Source organism: Phasianus colchicus, chromosome 37 (genome assembly GCF_987193195.1).
Source record: "Phasianus colchicus chromosome 37, bPhaCol1.hap1.1, whole genome shotgun sequence".
Taxonomy (NCBI): Eukaryota; Metazoa; Chordata; class Aves; order Galliformes; family Phasianidae; genus Phasianus; species Phasianus colchicus.
The window spans coordinates 1,228,287-1,248,117 of NC_143472.1; the positions used below are offsets into that span (position 1 = coordinate 1,228,287).

Consider the following 19,831-nt stretch of genomic DNA (forward strand, 5'->3'; position numbering starts at 1 on the left):
ACCCATAGGGCCCTATAGAGACCCAAAGGGACCTACAGAGACCCATAGGGACCCACAGAGACCCATAGGGACCCACAGAGACCCATAGAGACCCATAGGGACCCATAGGGACCTATAGGGACCCATAGGGACCCATAGGGACCTATAGAGACCCATAGGGACCCACAGAAACCCATAGAGACCCATAGGGACCTACAGAGACCCATAGAGACCCATAGTGCCCCATAGAGACCCATAGTGCCCCATAGAGACACATAGAGACCCATAGTGCCCCATAGAGACCCACAGCGAACCATAGTGCCCTATAGAAGCCCTATGGAGACCTATAGAGCCCCATGGGGACCCATAGTGCCCTATAAAAACCCACGGAGCACCCAGGGCCCCATAGAGCCCCCAAACCACCCCATATCCCCCCATCCCCTCCCATATCCCTCTAAATCCCCCCCATAACCCCCCAAAAACCCCCCCAATCCCCCCCCACCCTCCCAATCCTCCCCAAACCCCCCAAAACCCCCCCATTTCCCCCCATAACCCCCCCCAACCCCCCGAAAAAAAACCCCCAAATCCCCCCCACCCCCCCATATCCCCCCCAAATCCCCCCATATGCCACCATTTCCCCCCAAATCCCCCCATAACCCCCAAATCTCCCCCCACCCCCACATATCCCCCCCAATAGCCCCCCAAACCCCCCCAACCCCCCCCCATAACCCCCCAAATCCCCCCCATCCCCCCATATCCCCCCAAATCCCCCCCACCCCCCCCATTTACCCCCATATCCCCCCATAACCCCCCCAAACTCCCCCAAATCCCCTCCCACCCCCATATCCCCCCCATATGCCCCCCAAACCCCCCCATTTCCCCCCATAATCCCCCAAACCCCCCAAAAAAAACCCCCAAATCCCCCCCACCCCCCCATATCCCCCCCAAATCCCCCCATATGCCACCATTTCCCCCCAAATCCCCCCATAACCCCCAAATCTCCCCCCACCCCCACATATCCCCCCCAATAGCCCCCCAAACCCCCCCAACCCCCCCCCATAACCCCCCAAATCCCCCCCATCCCCCCATATCCCCCCAAATCCCCCCCACCCCCCCCATTTACCCCCATATCCCCCCATAACCCCCCCAAACTCCCCCAAATCCCCTCCCACCCCCATATCCCCCCCATATGCCCCCCAAACCCCCCCATTTCCCCCCATAATCCCCCAAACCCCCCAAAAAAAACCCCCAAATCCCCCCCACCCCCTCATATCCCCCCCAAATCCCCCCAAATCCCCCCCATATCCCCCCATAACCCCCAAATCTCCCCCCACCCCCACATATCCCCCCCAATACCCCCAACATCCCCCCAATCCCCCCCAAACCCCCCCAAATCCCCCCCACCCCCCATATCCCCCCATTTCCCCCCCATTTACCCCCATAACCCCCCCAAACCCCCCCCATATCCCCCCCATTTCCCCCCATATCCCCCCATAACCCCTCCAAACCCCCCCAAATCCCCCCCACCCCCCCATATCATCCCAAACCCCCCCATATGCCCCCCATATCCCCCCATTTCCCCCCATAACCCCCCCATATCCCCCCATAACCCCCCCCAAACCCCCCCCAAATCCCCCCATATCCCCCCCAAACGCCCCCAAATGCCCCCCACCCCCCCATTTCCCCCCCATATCCCCCCCATATGCCCCCCATATCCCCCCCATTTGCCCCCCAAATCCCCCCCAAATCCTCCCATTTTTCCCCAAATCCCCCCCACCCCCCCACTCGCCTCCATCCCCCCACATCCCCCCCCATTTCCTCCCCAAACCCCCCCACCCCGCCATATCCCCCCCAAATCCTCCCCATTTCCCCCCAAATCCCCCCCCACCCCCCCATATACCCCCCATATCCCCCCACAAATCCGCCCCACCCCCCATATCCCCCCCAAAACCCCCCAAATCCCCCCATATCCCCCCCATTTACCCCCCATAACCCCCTCATATCCCCCCCAAAGGCCCCCAAAACCCCCCCACCCCCCCATTTCCCCCCATAACCCCCCCATATCCCCCCCAAAGCCCCCCAAAACCCCCCCATATCCCCCCCTATATCCCCCCATAACCCCCCCAAAGCCCCCCATAACCCCCCCAAATCCCGCCCCACCCCCCCATATCCCCCCCATTTCCACCCCCAAATCCCCCCCACCCCCCATATCCCCCTCACATCCCCCCATATCCCCACACAAACCCCCCTACCCCCCCATATCCCCCCCAAAACCCCCCCATTTCCCCCCATATCCCCCCCAAACCCCCCAAAATCACCCCAAATCCCCCCCACCCTCCCATATCTCCCCCCATTTCCCCCAAAAAACCCCCCAAACCCCCCCCACGCCCCCACATCCCCCCCATAACTCCCCCATATCCCCCCCCATATCCCCCCCATTTCCCCCCCTACCCCCCCAATATCCCTCCCATATCTCCCCCCATTTCCCCCCAAAACCCCCCCCAAATCCCCCCCCACATCCCCCCCATTTCCCCCCAAACCCCCCCAAATCCCCCCCCACATCCCCCCCATTTCCCCCCAAACCCCCCCAAATCCCCCCCCACATCCCCCCCATTTCCCCCCAACCCCCCCCACCCCCCCTATATTCCCCCATATCCCCCCCATTTGCCCCCAAACCCCCCCCACCCCCTTATATCCCCCCCATATCCCCCCCATTTCCCCCATAGCCCCTCCAAACCCCCCCAAATCCCCCCACATCCCCCCCATTTCCCCCCATATCCCCCCCAAAGCCCCCAAAATCACCCCAAATCCCCCCCACCCTCCCATATCTCCCCCCATTTCCCCCAAAAAACCCCCCCAAACCCCCCCCACGCCCCCACATCCCCCCCACATCCCCCCCATAACTCCCCCATATCCCCCCCCATATCCCCCCCATTTCCCCCCCTACCCCCCCAATATCCCTCCCATATCTCCCCCCATTTCCCCCAAAAAACCCCCCCAAATCCCCCCCCATATCCCCCCCAAACCCCCCCCACCCCCCCTATATCCCCCCATATCCCCCCCATTTGCCCCCAAACCCCCCCCAAAACCCCCCCACATCCCCCCCATTTCCCCCCATAACCCCCCCAACCCCCCTCACTCCCCCCACCCCCCATATCCCCCCCAAACCCCCCGAAAACCCCCCCACCCCCCCCTATTTCCCCACATCTCCCCCCATTTCCCCCCCATATCCCCCCCATAACCACCCCAAACCCCCCCACATCCCCCCCACCTCCCCCCATATCCCCCCATAACCCCCCCAAATCCCCCCCACCCCCCCTATATCCTCTCCCACCCCCCATAAACCCTCATATCCCCCCATAACTCCCCCAAATGCCGCCCCACCCCCCCATATCCCCCCCATATACCCCCCATATCCCCCCCAAAATCACCCCAATTCCCCCCACCCTCCCATATCCCCCCCATTTGCCCCCAAACCCCCCCAAAACCCCCCCATATCCCCCCAAACCCCCCCCCACATCCCCCCCATTTCCCCCCATATCCCCCCATAACCCCCCCATATCCCCCAAACCCCCCCAAATCCCCTCCCACCCCCCCCACATGCCCCCCACCTCCCCCCATATCCCCCCATAACGCCCCCAAATCCCCCCCCACCTCCCCCCATATCCCCCATAACCCATTTCCCCCCCCACCCCCCACATCCCCCCCATTTCCCCCCATAACCCCCAAACCCCCCCAAATGGCCCCCCACCCCCCCAAATCCCCCCCATATCCCCCCCATTTGCCCCCCAAAACCCCCCCCAAATCCCCCCACCCCCCCACTTCCCCCCCATTTCCCCCCATATCCCCCCCATTTGCCCCCAAACCCCCCCAAACCCCCCCACATCCCCCCCATTTCCCCCCATATCCCCCCAAACCCCCCCACATCCCCGCCCCCCCCCAAAACCCCCCCCACATGCCCCCAATTTTCCGCCAAATCCCCCCCACCCCCCCATTTCCCCCAATATCCCCCCCATTTCCCCCCAAAACCCCCCCCACCCCCCTATATTCCCCCCATTTCCCCCCCCACCCCCCCATATCCCCCCCATATCCCCCCCAAACCCCCCCAAACCCCCCCACCCCCCCCATTTACCCCCATATCCCCCCATAACCCCTCCATATCCCCCCCAAACTCCCCCAAATCCCCTCCCACCCCCCATATCCCCCCCATATCCCCCCAAAACCCCCCCATTTCCCCCCATATCCCCCCAAATCCCCCCCCACATTCCCCCCATTTCCCCCCAAATCCCCCCCAAACCCTCCCCAACCCCCCCCCACCCCCCCATATCCCCCCCAAACCCCCCACCCCCCCATATCCCCCCATATCCCCCCCATTTGCCCCCAACCCCCCCCCAAATCCCCCCCCACATCCCCCCCATTTCCCCCCAAATCCCCCCCCACCCCCCCACATCCCCCCCATTTCCCCCATAACCCCCCAAAACCCCCCCATATCCCCCCCAAAGCCCCCAAAATCACCCCAAATCCCCCCCACCCTCCCATATCTCCCCCCATTTCCCCCAAAAACCCCCCCCAAACCCCCCCCACGCCCCCACATCCCCCCCACATCCCCCCCATATCCCCCTCAAAATCCCCCCAAATCCCCCCCCCACCCCCCTATATCCCCCCCATATCCCCCCCAAATCCCCCCCCACCCCCCCATAACCCCCCATAACCCCCCCATTTCCCCCCATATCGCTCCCATATCCCCCCAAATCCCCCCATAACCACCCCCCCATAACCAGCCAAACCCCCCTCAATCCCCCCATTTCCCCCCATAACCCCCCCAAATCCCCCCCCACCCCCCCATTTCCCCCCATATCCCCCCCATTTCCCCCCCCAGCCCCCCATTTCCCCCCAAACCCCCCCCAAATCCCCCCCCACATCCCCCCCATTTCCCCCCAAATCCCCCCCCAAACCCCCCCACATCCCCCCCATTTCCCCCATAACCCCCCAAAACCCCCCCATATCCCCCCCAACCCCCCCCCACCCTCCTATATCCCCCCATATCCCCCCCATTTGCCCCCAAACCCCCCCCAAATCCCCCCCATATCCCCCCCAAACCCCCCAAAATCACCCCAAATCCCCCCCACCCTCCCATATCTCCCCCCATTTCCCCCCAAACCCCCCCCCCAAAAACCCCCCCAAAACCCCCCAAATCCCCCCACCCCCCCCATTTACCCCCATATCCCCCCATAACCCCTCCATATCCCCCCCAAACCCCCCCAAATCCCCTCCCACCCCCCATATCCCCCCCATATCCCCCCAAAACGCCCCCATTTCCCCCCAAATCCCCCCCCACATTCCCCCCATTTCCCCCCAAATCCCCCCCCAAACCCTCCCCAACCCCCCCCACCCCCCCATTTCCCCCCATAACCCCCCAACCCCCCCCAAATCCCCCCCACCCCCCCATAACCCCCCATAACCCCCCCATTTCCCCCCCATAACCCCCCCAACCCCCCCCCAAATCCCCCCCCACCCCCCCCATAACCAGCCAAACCCCCCTCAATCCCCCCATTTCCCCCCATAACCCCCCCATATCCCCCCCATTTCCCCCCATAGCCCCTCCAAACCCCCCCAAATCCCCCCCCACATCCCCCCCATTTCCCCCCACATCCCCCCCACATCCCCCCCATATCCCCCTCAAAATCCCCCCAAATCCCCCCCCACATCCCCCCCATTTGCCCCTCCACCCCCCCATTTCCCCCCATAACCCCCCCAAACCCCCCCACATCCCCCCCATTTCCCCCCATAACCCCCAAAACCCCCCCATATCCCCCCCAAACCCCCCCACCCCCCCATATCCCCCCATATCTCCCCCATTTGCCCCCAAACCCCCCCATATCCCCCCCAAACCCCCCAAAATCACCCCAAATCCCCCCCACCCTCCCATATCTCCCCCCATTTCCCCCCAAACCCCCCCCCAAAAACCCCCCCAAAACCCCCCAAATCCCCCCACCCCCCCCATTTACCCCCATATCCCCCCATAACCCCTCCATATCCCCCCCAAACTCCCCCAAATCCCCTCCCACCCCCCATATCCCCCCCATATCCCCCCAAAACCCCCCCATTTCCCCCCATATCCCCCCCCACATTCCCCCCAAATCCCCCCCCAAACCCTCCCCAACCCCCCCCCACCCCCCCATTTCCCCCCATAACCCCCCAACCCCCCCCAAATCCCCCCCCACCCCCCCATTTCCTCCCATATCCCCCCATTTCCCCCCCCAGCCCCCCATTTCCCCCCAAACCCCCCCCAAACCCCCCCCAAATCCCCCCCCACATCCCCCCCATTTCCCCCCAAATCCCCCCCCACCCCCCCACATCCCCCCCATTTCCCCCCATAACCCCCCAAACCCCCCCCCACCCCCCTATATCCCCCCCATATCCCCCCCATTTCCCCCCCAAACCCCCCAAAATCACCTCAAATCCCCCCATTTCCCCCCATAACCCCCCCATACCCCCCCAACCCCCCCAAAACCCCCCCCAAAACCCCCCATATTCCCCCCATTTCCCCCCCCACCCCCCCATATCCCCCCAAACCCCCCCCAAACCCCCCCCCAAACCCCCCCACCCCCCCATTTACGCCCATATCCCCCCATAACCCCCCCCATATCCCCCCCAAACTCCCCCAAATCCCCTCCCACCCCCCCATATCCCCCCCATATCCCCCCCAAACCCCCCCATTTCCCCACATAACCCCCCCAAACCCCCCCCAAAAAAACCCCAAATCCCCCCCAAACCCCCACAAATCCCCCCCACCCCCCCCATTTCCCCCCAAACCCCCCATAACCCCCCCCATATCCCCCCCAAAGCCCCTCCAAATCCCCCCCCACATCCCCCCCATATCCCCCCAAAACCCCCCCATTTCCCCCCATAACCCCCCAACCCCCCCCAAAACCCCCCCCACCCCCCCATATCCCCCCCATTTCCCCCATAACCCCCCAAAACCCCCCAAACCCCCCCTATGCCCCCACATCCCCCCAAATCCCCCCCCACATCCCCCCCATTTGCCCCCAAACCCCCCCATTTCCCCCCATAACCCCCCCAAGCCCCCCCACATCCCCCCCATTTCCCCCATAACCCCCCAAAACCCCCCAAACCCCCCCTATGCCCCCACATCCCCCCAAATCCCCCCCCACATCCCCCCCATTTGCCCCCAAACCCCCCCATTTCCCCCCATAACCCCCCCAAGCCCCCCCACATCCCCCCCATTTCCCCCATAACCCCCCAAAACCCCCCCATATCCCCCCCAAACCCCCACACCCCCCTATATCCCCCCATATCCCCCCCATTTGCCCCCAAACCCCCCCAAATCCCCCCCACCCCCCCATATCCCCCCATACCCCCCCAACCCCCCCAACCCCCCCCCCACCCCCCCATATTCCCCCCATTTCCCCCCCACATCCCCCCCATATGCCCCCCCATTTCCCCCCCTACCCCCCCAATATCCCTCCCATATCTCCCCCCATTTCCCCCAAAAAACCCCCCCAAATCCCCCCCCACATCCCCCCCATTTCCCCCAAACCCCCCCCACCCCCTTATATCCCCCCCATATCCCCCCCATTTCCCCCCATAGCCCCTCCAAACCCCCCCAAATCCCCCCACATCCCCCCCATTTCCCCCCATATCCCCCCATAACCCCCCCATATCCCCCCCATTTCCCCCATAACCCCCCCATAAGCCCCAAAACCCCCGCATATCCCCCCCAACCCCCCCCACCCCCCCTATATCCCCCATATCGCCCCCATTTGCCCCCAAACCGCCCCCCACCCCCCTATATCCCCCCCATATCCCCCCCATTTCCCCCCCAAACCCCCCAAAATCACCCCAAATGCCCCCATTTCCCCCCATAACCCCCCCATACCCCCCCAACCCCCCCAAAGCCCCCCCCAAAACCCCCCATATTCCCCCCATTTCCCCCCCCACCCCCCCATATCCCCCCCATATCCCCCCCAAACCCCCCCCCAAACCCCCCCACCCCCCCATTTACCCTCATATCCCCCCATAACCCCCCCCATATCCCCCCTAAACCCCCCCAAATCCCCTCCCACCCCCCATATCCCCCCCATATCCCCCCCAAACCCCCCCATTTGCCCCCATAACCCCCCCAAACCCCCCCAAAAAAACCCCAAATCCCCCCCAAATCCCCACAAATCCCCCCCACCCCCCCCATTTACGCCCATATCCCCCCAAAGCCCCCCCAAATCCCCCCCACATCCCCCCCATTTCCCCCCATATCCCCCCAAAACCCCCCCATTTCCCCCCAACCCCCCCCAAAACACCCCCACCCCCCCATATCCCCCCCATTTCCCCCCATATCCCCCCAAACCCCCCCAAATCCCCCCCCCACATCCCCCCCATTTCCCCCCATAACCCCCCCAACCCCCCTCACTCCCCCCACCCCCCATATCCCCCCCAACCCCCCCAAATCCCCCCCCCACATCCCCCCATATTTCCCCCCAAATCCCCCCCAAAACCCTCCCCAAACCCCCCAAAATCACCCCAAATCCCCCCATTTCCCCCCATAACCCCCCCATATCCCCCCATACCCCCCCCACCCCCCCTATATCCCCCCATATCCCCCCCATTTGCCCCCAAACCCCCCCCAAATCCCCCCCATATCCCCCCCAAACCCCCCAAAATCACCCCAAATCCCCCCCACCCTCCCATATCTCCCCCCATTTCCCCCCAAACCCCCCCCCCAAAAACCCCCCCAAAACCCCCCAAATCCCCCCACCCCCCCCATTTACCCCCATATCCCCCCATAACCCCTCCATATCCCCCCCAAACTCCCCCAAATCCCCTCCCACCCCCCATATCCCCCCCATATCCCCCCAAAACCCCCCCATTTCCCCCCATATCCCCCCAAATCCCCCCCCACATCCCCCCCATTTCCCCCCATATCCCCCCCCACATTCCCCCCATTTCCCCCCAAATCCCCCCCAAACCCTCCCCAACCCCCCCCACCCCCCCATTTCCCCCCATAACCCCCCAACCCCCCCCAAATCCCCCCCCACCCCCCCATTTCCCCCCATATCCCCCCCATTTCCCCCCAAACCCCCCCCAAATCCCCCCCCACATCCCCCCCATTTCCCCCCAAATCCCCCCCCAAACCCCCCCACATCCCCCCCATTTCCCCCCATAACCCCCCAAAACCCCCCCATATCCCCCCCAAAACCCCCCCACCCCCCCTATATCCCCCCATATCCCCCCCATTTGCCCCCAACCCCCCCAAAACCCCCCCATATCCCCCCCATATCCCCCCCAAACCCCCCAAAATCACCCCAAATCCCCCCCACCCTCCCATATCTCCCCCCATTTCCCCCCAAACCCCCCCCCCAAAAACCCCCCCAAAACCCCCCAAATCCCCCCACCCCCCCCATTTACCCCCATATCCCCCCATAACCCCTCCATATCCCCCCCAAACTCCCCCAAATCCCCTCCCACCCCCCATATCCCCCCCATATCCCCCCAAAACCCCCCCATTTCCCCCCATATCCCCCCAAATCCCCCCCCACATTCCCCCCATTTCCCCCCAAATCCCCCCCCAAACCCTCCCCAACCCCCCCCACCCCCCCATTTCCCCCCATAACCCCCCAACCCCCCCCAAATCCCCCCCCACCCCCCCATTTCCCCCCATATCCCCCCCATTTCCCCCCCCACCCCCCCATTTCCCCCCAAACCCCCCCCAACCCCCCCCCAAATCCCCCCCCACATCCCCCCCATTTCCCCCAAAATCCCCCCCCACCCCCCCACATCCCCCCCATATCCCCTCCATTTGTCCCCAACCCCCCCCATTTCCTCCCATAACCCCCCACAAACCCCCCCATATCCCCCCCATATCCCCCCCAAACCCCCCACCCCCCCTATATCCCCCCATATCCCCCCCATTTGCCCCCAACCCCCCCCAAATCCCCCCCCACATCCCCCCCATTTCCCCCCAAATCCCCCCCCACCCCCCCACATCCCCCCCATTTCCCCCCATAACCCCCAAAACCCCCCCATATCCCCCCCAAACCCCCCCACCCCCCCTATATCCCCCCATATCCCCCCCATTTGCCCCCAAACCCCCCCCAAAACCCCCCCATATCCCCCCCATATCCCCCCCAAACCCCCCCAACCCCCTTCACTCCCCCCACCCCCCATATCCCCCCCAACCCCCCCAAAACCCCCCCACCCCCCCCATATTTCCCCACATCTCCCCCCATTTCCCCCAAAATCCCCCCCACCCCCCCACATCCCCCCCATTTCCCCCCACATCCCCCCCAAATCCCCCCTATATCCCCCCCATATTCCCCCCATTTGCCCCCAAACCCCCCCACATCCCCCCATTTCCCCCCATTTCCCCCCAAACCCCCCCAAATCCCCCCCCACGCCCCCCCCCCACGCCCCCCCCCCCTCACCGTAGCAGACGAGACGGACGGTGTCGCCCCCCGCCAGCGCCTGGTGGCACAGGGGGCAGCTGGGCTCGTAGTCGCTGTCCTGCAGCCAGCGCAGGTAGGACTGAACCACGCACTGCAACGGGGGGCGCTTAGGGGGCTGCCCCACACTTAGGGGGCAGGAGGGGGGGCTGCCCCACACTTAGGGGGCAGGAGGAGATGGGGGGCTGCCCCACACTTATGGGGCTGCCCCACACTTAGGGGGCGGCCCCACACCTATGGGGAGGGAGGGGGGAAGGGGGGCTGCCCCACACTTAGGGGGCGGGAGGGGGGAGGGGGGACTGAACCACGCACTGCAACGGGGGGCGCTTAGGGGGCTGCCCCACACTTAGGGGGCGGCCCCACACCTATGGGGAGGGAGGGGGGAAGGGGGGCTGCCCCACACTTAGGGGGCGGGAGGGGGGAGGGGGGGCTGCCCCACACTTAGGGGGTGAGGAGGGGGGAGGGGGGGCTGCCCCACACTTAGGGGGCTGCCCCACACTTAGGGGGCGGGAGGGGGGGAAGGGGGGGGCTGCCCCACACTTAGGGGGCAGGAGGAGATGGGGGGCTGCCCCACACTTAGGGGGTGAGGAGGGGGGAGGGGGGACTGAACCACGCACTGCAACGGGGAGCGCTTAGGGGGCTGCCCCACACTTATGGGGCAGGAGGGGGGGCTGCCCCACACTTAGGGGGCAGGAGGGGGGTCTGCCCCACACTTAGGGGGCAGGAGGGGGAAGAGGGGTGACGGGTCCCATAGATGTGGGGCAGGTAGGACTGAACCATGCACTGCAACGGGGGGGGCTTAGGGGGCTGCCCCACACTTAGGGGGCGGGAGGGAGAAGGGGGGCTGCCCCACACTTATGGGGCAGGAGGAGATGGGGGGTTTGCCCCACACTTATGGGGCGGGAGGAGATGGGGGGGCTGCCCCACACTTATGGGGTGAGGAGGGGGCAGGTAGGACTGAACCACGCACTGCAACGGGGGGCGCTTAGGGGGCTGCCCCACACTTAGGGGGCGGGAGGGGGGAGGGGGGGCTGCCCCACACTTATGGGGCTGCCCCACACTTATGGGGTGAGGAGGGGGCAGTTAGGACTGAACCACGCACTGCAACGGGGGGAGCTTAGGGGGCTGCCCCACACATAGGGGGCTGCCCCACACTTAGGGGGCGGGAGGGGGGAGGGAGGGGGGGCTGCCCCACACTTAGGGGGCGGGAGGAGATGGGGGGTCTGCCCCACACTTATGGGGCGGGAGGAGATGTGGGGGCTGCCCCACACTTATGGGGTGAGGAGGGGGCAGGTAGGACTGAACCACGCACTGCAACGGGGGGCGCTTAGGGGGCTGCCCCACACTTAGGGGGCAGGAGGAGATGTGGGGGCTGCCCCACACTTATGGGGTGAGGAGGGGGCAGGTAGGACTGAACCACGCACTGCAATGGGGGGAGCTTAGGGGGCTGCCCCACACTTATGGGGCGGGAGGAGATGGGGGGGCTGCCCCACACTTATGGGGGGAGGGAGGGAGGAGGGAGGGGGGAGGGGGGGCTGCCCCACACTTATGGGGCTGCCCCACACTTAGGGGGTGAGGAGGGGGGCTGCCCCACACTTAGGGGGCTGCCCCACACTTAGGGGGCAGGAGGAGATGGGGGGCTGCCCCACACTTATGGGGTGAGGAGGGGGGAGGGGGGACTGAACCACGCACAGCAACGGGGGGAGCTTAGGGGGCTGCCCCACACCTATGGGGAGGGAGGGGGGAGGGGGGCTGCCCCACACTTAGGGGGTGAGGAGGGGGCAGGTAGGACTGAACCACGCACTGCAACGGGGAGCGCTTAGGGGGCTGCCCCACACTTATGGGGCAGGAGGGGGGGCTGCCCCACACTTAGGGGGCAGGAGGGGGGTCTGCCCCACACTTAGGGGGCAGGAGGGGGAAGAGGGGTGACGGGTCCCATAGATGTGGGGCAGGTAGGACTGAACCACGCACTGCAACGGGGGGGGCTTAGGGGGCTGCCCCACACTTAGGGGGCGGGAGGGAGAAGGGGGGCTGCCCCACACTTATGGGGCAGGAGGAGATGGGGGGCCTGCCCCACACTTATGGGGTGAGGAGGGGGGCTGCCCCACACTTAGGGGGCTGCCCCACACTTAGGGGGCAGAAGGAGATGGCGGGCCTGCCCCACACTTATGGGGTGAGGAGGGGGCAGGTAGGACTGAACCACGCACTGCAACGGGGGGAGCTTAGGGGGCTGCCCCACACTTAGGGGGCGGGAGGGAGAAGGGGGGCTGCCCCACACTTATGGGGCAGGAGGAGATGGGGGGCCTGCCCCACACTTATGGGGTGAGGAGGGGGGGCTGCCCCACACTTAGGGGGCAGGAGGGGGGCTGCCCCACACTTAGGGGGCTGCCCCACACTTAGGGGGCAGAAGGAGATGGGGGGCCTGCCCCACACTTATGGGGTGAGGAGGGGGCAGGTAGGACTGAACCACGCACTGCAACGGGGGGCGCTTAGGGGGCTGCCCCACACTTATGGGGCAGGAGGGGGGGCTGCCCCACACTTAGGGGGCGGGAGGGGGGCGGGAGGGGGGAGGGAGGGGGGGCTGCCCCACACTTAGGGGGCAGGAGGAGATGGGGGGTCTGCCCCACACTTATGGGGTGAGGAGGGGGGAGGGGGGGCTGCCCCACACTTATGGGGTGAGGAGGGGGCAGGTAGGACTGAACCACGCACTGCAATGGGGGGAGCTTAGGGGGCTGCCCCACACTTAGGGGGCAGGAGGGGGGAGGGGGTCTGCCCCACACTTATGGGGCTGCCCCACACTTATGGGGCGGGAGGGAGGAGGGGGCGCTGCCCCACACTTATGGGGTGAGGAGGGGGGAGGGGGCGCTGCCCCACACTTAGGGGGGGAGGGAGGGGGGAGGAGGGGCTGCCCCACACTTAGGGGGCGGGAGGGGGGAGGTAGGACAGAACCACGCACTGCAATGGGGGGGGGGAGGCACTTATGGGGCAGCCCCACATAACCGCCCCATAATCACCCCATAACTGCCCCACAGACCCCATAACTGCCCCATAACCCCCCCACAGGCGCCCCATAACCGCCCCACAGACCCCATAGTCACCCCACAGCCGCCCCACAGCCGCCCCATAACAGCCCCACAGACCCCATAACCTCCCCATAGCTGCCCCACAGACCCCATAACCACCCCACAGACCCCACAACCGCCCCATAACCGCCCCACTGACCCCCATAACCACAGTATAACCACCCCATAACCACCCCATAACCGCCCCATAGACCCCATAGGAGCCCCATAGACCCCATAGGCGCCCCATAACCACCCCACAGACCCCACAGCCGCCCCATAACCGCCCCACAGACCCCATAACCGCCCCATAACCGCCCCACTGACCCCACAGCCGCCCCATAACCACCCCACAGCCGCCCCACTGACCCCCATAACCACAGTATAACCACCCCATAACCACCCCATAACCGCCCCACAGACCCCACAGCTGCCCCATAACCACCCCACAGCCGCCCCACAGCCGCCCCATAGACCCCATAACTGCCCCATAACCGCCCCACTGACCCCCATAACCACAGTATAACCACCCCATAACCGCCCCATAACCGCCCCACAGACCCCATAGCCGCCCCATAGACCCCATAGGCGCCCCACAGCCGCCCCACAGCTGCCCCACAGACCCCATAACCACCCCATAGATCCCATAACCGCCCCATAACCGCCCCACTGACCCCCATAACCACCCCATAACCACCCCACAGACCCCATAGGTGCCCCATAACCGCTCCATAGCCGCCCCACAGCCGCCCCACAGCCACCCCACAGACCCCATAACTGCCCCATAAGCCCCCATAACCGCCCCATAACCACCCCACAGCCGCCCCATAACCGCCCCATAACCGCCCCACAGACCCCATAACTGCCCCATAACCGCCCCATAACCGCCCCACAGACCCCACAACCGCCCCATAACCGCCCCACTGACCCCCATAACCACAGTATAACCACCCCATAACCGCCCCATAACCACCCCATAACTGCCCCATAACCGCCCCACAGACCCCACAGCCGCCCCACAGCCGCCCCATAACCACCCCACAGCCGCCCTACTGACCCCCATAACCACAGTATAACCACCCCATAACTGCCCCATAACCACCCCATAACCACCCCATAGACCCCATAGGCGCCCCACAGCCGCCCCATAGCCACCCCACAGACCCCATAACTGCCCCATAACCGCCCCACTGACCCCCATAACCACAGTATAACCGCCCCATAACCGCCCCACAGACCCCATAGCCGCCCCATAGTCACCCCACAGCCGCCCCATAGCCGCCCCACTGACCCCATAGGAGCCCCATAGACACCATAGGGGCCCCATAACCGCCCCACAGCCGCCCCACAGACCCCACAACCGCCCCATAGCTGCCCCACAGGCGCCCCATAGCTGCCCCACAGCCACCCCACAAAGCCGCCCCACTGACCCCCATAACCACAGTATAACCACCCCATAACCACCCCATAACCGCCCCACAGACCCCACAGCCGCCCCATAACCACCCCACAGCCGCCATAACTGCCCCATAACTGCCCCACTGACCCCCATAACCACAGTATAACCACCCCATAACTGCCCCATAACCGCCCCACAGACCCCATAGGCGCCCCATAGACCCCATAGGCGCCCCATAGCCGCCCTACAGCCGCCCCATAGCCACCCCACAGACCCCATAACCACCCCATAGACCCCATAACCGCCCCAGTGACCCCCATAACCACAGTATAACCACCCCATAACCACCCCATAACCGCCCCATAACCGCCCCATAACCGCCCCATAACCGCCCCACAGACCCCACAGCCGCCCCATAGCCGCCCCACAGACCCCATAACTGCCCCATAAGCCCCCATAACCGTCCCATAACCGCCCCACAGACCCCATAACCGCCCCATAACCGCCCCACTGACCCCACAGCCGCCCCATAACCACCCCACAGCCGCCCCACAGCCGCCCCATAGACCCCATAACTGCCCCATAACCGCCCCACAGACCACATAGCCGCCCCATAGACCCCATAGGCGCCCCACAGCCGCCCCATAGCTGCCCCACAGACCCCATAACCACCCCATAGATCCCATAACCGCCCCATAACCGCCCCACTGACCCCCATAACCACCCCATAACCACCCCACAGACCCCATAGGTGCCCCATAACCGCCCCATAGCCGCCCCACAGCCGCCCCACAGCCACCCCACAGACCCCATAACTGCCCCATAAGCCCCCATAACCGCCCCATAACCACCCCACAGCCGCCCCATAACCGCCCCATAACCACAGTATAACCGCCCCATAACCGCCCCACAGCCGCCCCACAGCCGCCCCACAGACCCCATAACTGCCCCATAAGCCCCCATAACCGCCCCATAACCCCCCCACAGACCCCACAGCCACCCCATAACCCCCCCACAGACCCCCATAACCACAGTATAACCACCCCATAACCGCCCCATAACCACCCCATAACCACCCCATAGACCCCATAACTGCCCCATAACCGCCCCATAACCCCCCCACAGACCCCACAGCCGCCCCATAGCCGCCCCATAACCGCCCCACAGACCCCATAACCGCCCCACAGACCCCACAGCCGCCCCACAGCCGCCCCATAGCCGCCCCACAGACCCCATAACTGCCCCATAACCGCCCCATAACTGCCCCACAGACCCCATAACCGCCCCACAGACCCCACAGCCACCCCACAGCCGCCCCATAGACCCCATAACTGCCCCATAACCGCCCCACTGACCCCCATAACCACAGTATAACCACCCCATAACCGCCCCATAACTGCCCCATAACCGCCCCACAGACCCCATAACCGCCCCACAGACCCCACAGCCGCCCCATAGCCGCCCCATAGTCACCCCACAGCCGCCCCACAGCCCGTGGCACCTTGGGGTGGCTGCTGAGCATGCAGCTCTCGCAGACGTTGACGCGATGCTCGAAGCAGAAGAGCGGCGTCACGCGGCGCCGGGGGCACTTGCACAGCCCCATGGATCTGTGGGGCAGACCCACACATTGGCCCCATGGATCTGTGGGGCAGACCCACATCTCAGCCCCATGGATCTGTGGGGCAGACCCACACCTCAGCCCCATGGATCTGTGGGGCAGACCCACAGCTCAGCCCCCACAGCTCAGCCCCATGGATCTGTGGGGCAGACCCACACCTCAGCCCCATGGATCTGTGGGGCAGACCCACAGCTCAGCCCCCACAGCTCAGCCCCATGGATCTGTGGGGCAGACCCACACCTCAGCCCCATGGATCTGTGGGGCAGACCCACACCTCAGCCCCATACATTGGTCCTATAGGGCTGGACTCACACCTCAGCCCCATGGAGCTGGGGGGCAGACCCACACCTCAGCCCCACACCTCAGCCCCACAGCTCAGCCCCATGGATCTGTGGGGCAGACCCACACCTCAGCCCCATGGAGCTGTGGGGCAGACCCACACCTCAGCCCCATGGATCTGTGGGGCAGACCCACACCTCAGCCCCATGGATCTGTGGGGCAGACCCACACCTCAGCCCCATGGATCTCTGGGGCAGACCCACACCTCAGCCCCACAACTCAGCCCCACAGCTCAGCCCCATGGATCTGTGGGGCAGACCCACACCTCAGCCCCACACCACAGCCCCATGGATCTGTGGGGCAGACCCACACCTCAGCCCCATGGATCTGTGGGGCAGACCCACACCTCAGCCCCATGGATCTGTGGGGCAGACCCACACCTCAGCCCCACACCTCAGCCCCACGGATCTGTGGGGCAGACCCACAGCTCAGCCCCATGGATCTGTGGGGCAGACCCACACCTCAGCCCCATGGATCTGTGGGGCAGACCCACACCTCAGCCCCATGGATCTGTGGGGCAGACCCACACGTCAGCCCCATGGATATGCGGGGCAGACCCACAGCTCAGCCCCATGGATCTGTGGGGCAGACCCACAGCTCAGCCCCATGGATCTGTGGGGCAGACCCACAGCTCAGCCCCATGGATCTGTGGGGCAGACCCACAGCTCAGCCCCATGGATCTGTGGGGCAGACCCACACCTCAGCCCCATGGATCTCTGGGGCAGACCCACACCTCAGCCCCACAACTCAGCCCCACAGCTCAGCCCCATGGATCTGTGGGGCAGACCCACACCTCAGCCCCACACCACAGCCCCATGGATCTGTGGGGCAGACCCACACCTCAGCCCCATGGATCTGTGGGGCAGACCCACACCTCAGCCCCATACATTGGTCCTATAGGGCTGGACTCACACCTCAGCCCCATGGAGCTGTGGGGCAGACCCACACCTCAGCCCCACACCTCAGCCCCACAGCTCAGCCCCATGGATCTGTGGGGCAGACCCACACCTCAGCCCCACACCTCAGCCCCACGGATCTGTGGGGCAGACCCACAGCTCAGCCCCATGGATCTGTGGGGCAGACCCACACCTCAGCCCCATGGATCTGTGGGGCAGACCCACACCTCAGCCCCATGGATCTGTGGGGCAGACCCACACCTCAGCCCCATGGATCTGTGGGGCAGACCCACACCTCAGCCCCATGGATCTGTGGGGCAGACCCACACCTCAGCCCCATGGATCTCTGGGGCAGACCCACACCTCAGCCCCACAACTCAGCCCCACAGCTCAGCCCCATGGATCTGTGGGGCAGACCCACACCTCAGCCCCACACCACAGCCCCATGGATCTGTGGGGCAGACCCACACCTCAGCCCCATGGATCTGTGGGGCAGACCCACACCTCAGCCCCATGGAGCTGTGGGGCAGACCCACACCTCAGCCCCACACCTCAGCCCCACGGATCTGTGGGGCAGACCCACAGCTCAGCCCCATGGATCTGTGGGGCAGACCCACACCTCAGCCCCATGGATCTGTGGGGCAGACCCACACCTCAGCCCCATGGATCTGTGGGGCAGACCCACACGTCAGCCCCATGGATATGCGGGGCAGACCCACAGCTCAGCCCCATGGATCTGTGGGGCAGACCCACAGCTCAGCCCCATGGATCTGTGGGGCAGACCCACACGTCAGCCCCATGGATCTGTGGGGCAGACCCACACCTCAGCCCCATGGATCTCTGGGGCAGACCCACACCTCAGCCCCACAACTCAGCCCCACAGCTCAGCCCCATGGATCTGTGGGGCAGACCCACACCTCAGCCCCACACCACAGCCCCATGGATCTGTGGGGCAAACCCACACCTCAGCCCCATGGATCTGTGGGGCAGACCCACACCTCAGCCCCACACCACAGCCCCATGGATCTGTGGGGCAGACCCACACCTCAGCCCCACACCACAGCCCCATGGATCTGTGGGGCAGACCCACACATTGGCCCCATGGATCTGTGGGGCAGACCCACACCTCAGCCCCATGGAGCTGTGGGGCAGACCCACACCTCAGCCCCACAGCTCAGCCCCACAGCTCAGCCCCATGGATCTGTGGGGCAGACCCACACCTCAGCCCCATGGATCTGTGGGGCAGACCCACACCTCAGCCCCATGGATCTGTGGGGCAGACCCACACCTCAGCCCCACACCTCAGCCCCACACCTCAGCCCCATGGATCTGTGGGGCAGACCCACAGCTCAGCCCCACACCTCAGCCCCATGGATCTGTGGGGCAGACCCACAGCTCAGCCCCACACCACAGCCCCATGGAGCTGTGGGGCAGACCCACAGCTCTGCCCCATGGATCTGTGGGGCAGACCCACACCTCAGCCCCACACCTCAGCCCCATGGATCTGTGGGGCAGACCCACACCTCAGCCCCATGGATCTGTGGGGCAGACCCACAGCTCAGCCCCATGGATCTGTGGGGCAGACCCACACCTCAGCCCCATGGAGCTGTGGGGCAGACCCACATCTCAGCCCCATTGATATGTGGGGCAGACCCACAGCTCTGCCCCACACCTCAGCCCCATGGATCTGTGGGGCAGACCCACACCTCAGCCCCATGGATCTGTGGGGCAGACCCACACCTCAGCCCCATGGATCTGTGGGGCAGACCCACACCTCAGCCCCATGGATCTGTGGGGCAGACCCACACCTCAGCCCCATGGATCTGTGGGGCAGACCCACACCTCAGCCCCACATCTCAGCCCCATAGATCTGTGGGGCAGACCCACACCTCAGCCCCATAGATCAGCCCCATAGGGCAGACCCACACCTCAGCCCCATAGATATGTGGGGCAGATCCACACCTCAGCCCCATGGATATGCGGGGCAGACCCACACCTCAGCCCCATGGAGCTGTGGGGCAGACCCACATCTCAGCCCCATTGATATGTGGGGCAGACCCACAGCTCTGCCCCACACCTCA

General features: G+C 65.4%; 1 protein-coding gene across 3 annotated transcripts in view; it reads right to left on the reverse strand.

The window, feature by feature from the left end:
• ZFPL1 (zinc finger protein like 1) overlaps nt 1–19,831 on the reverse strand; it is a 44,686-nt gene that overhangs the window by 21,131 nt on the left and 3,724 nt on the right. For all 3 annotated transcript variants that reach the window (XM_090129614.1, XM_090129612.1, XM_090129613.1), the window contains exons 2-3: nt 16,399–16,504; nt 10,419–10,530 (exon numbers count right to left, since the gene is read on the reverse strand). In XM_090129614.1, coding sequence (XP_089985740.1) covers nt 10,419–10,530; nt 16,399–16,500 — 214 coding nt within the window. In that variant the 5' untranslated portion in view covers nt 16,501–16,504. The remainder of the gene's footprint in view (nt 1–10,418; nt 10,531–16,398; nt 16,505–19,831) is intronic.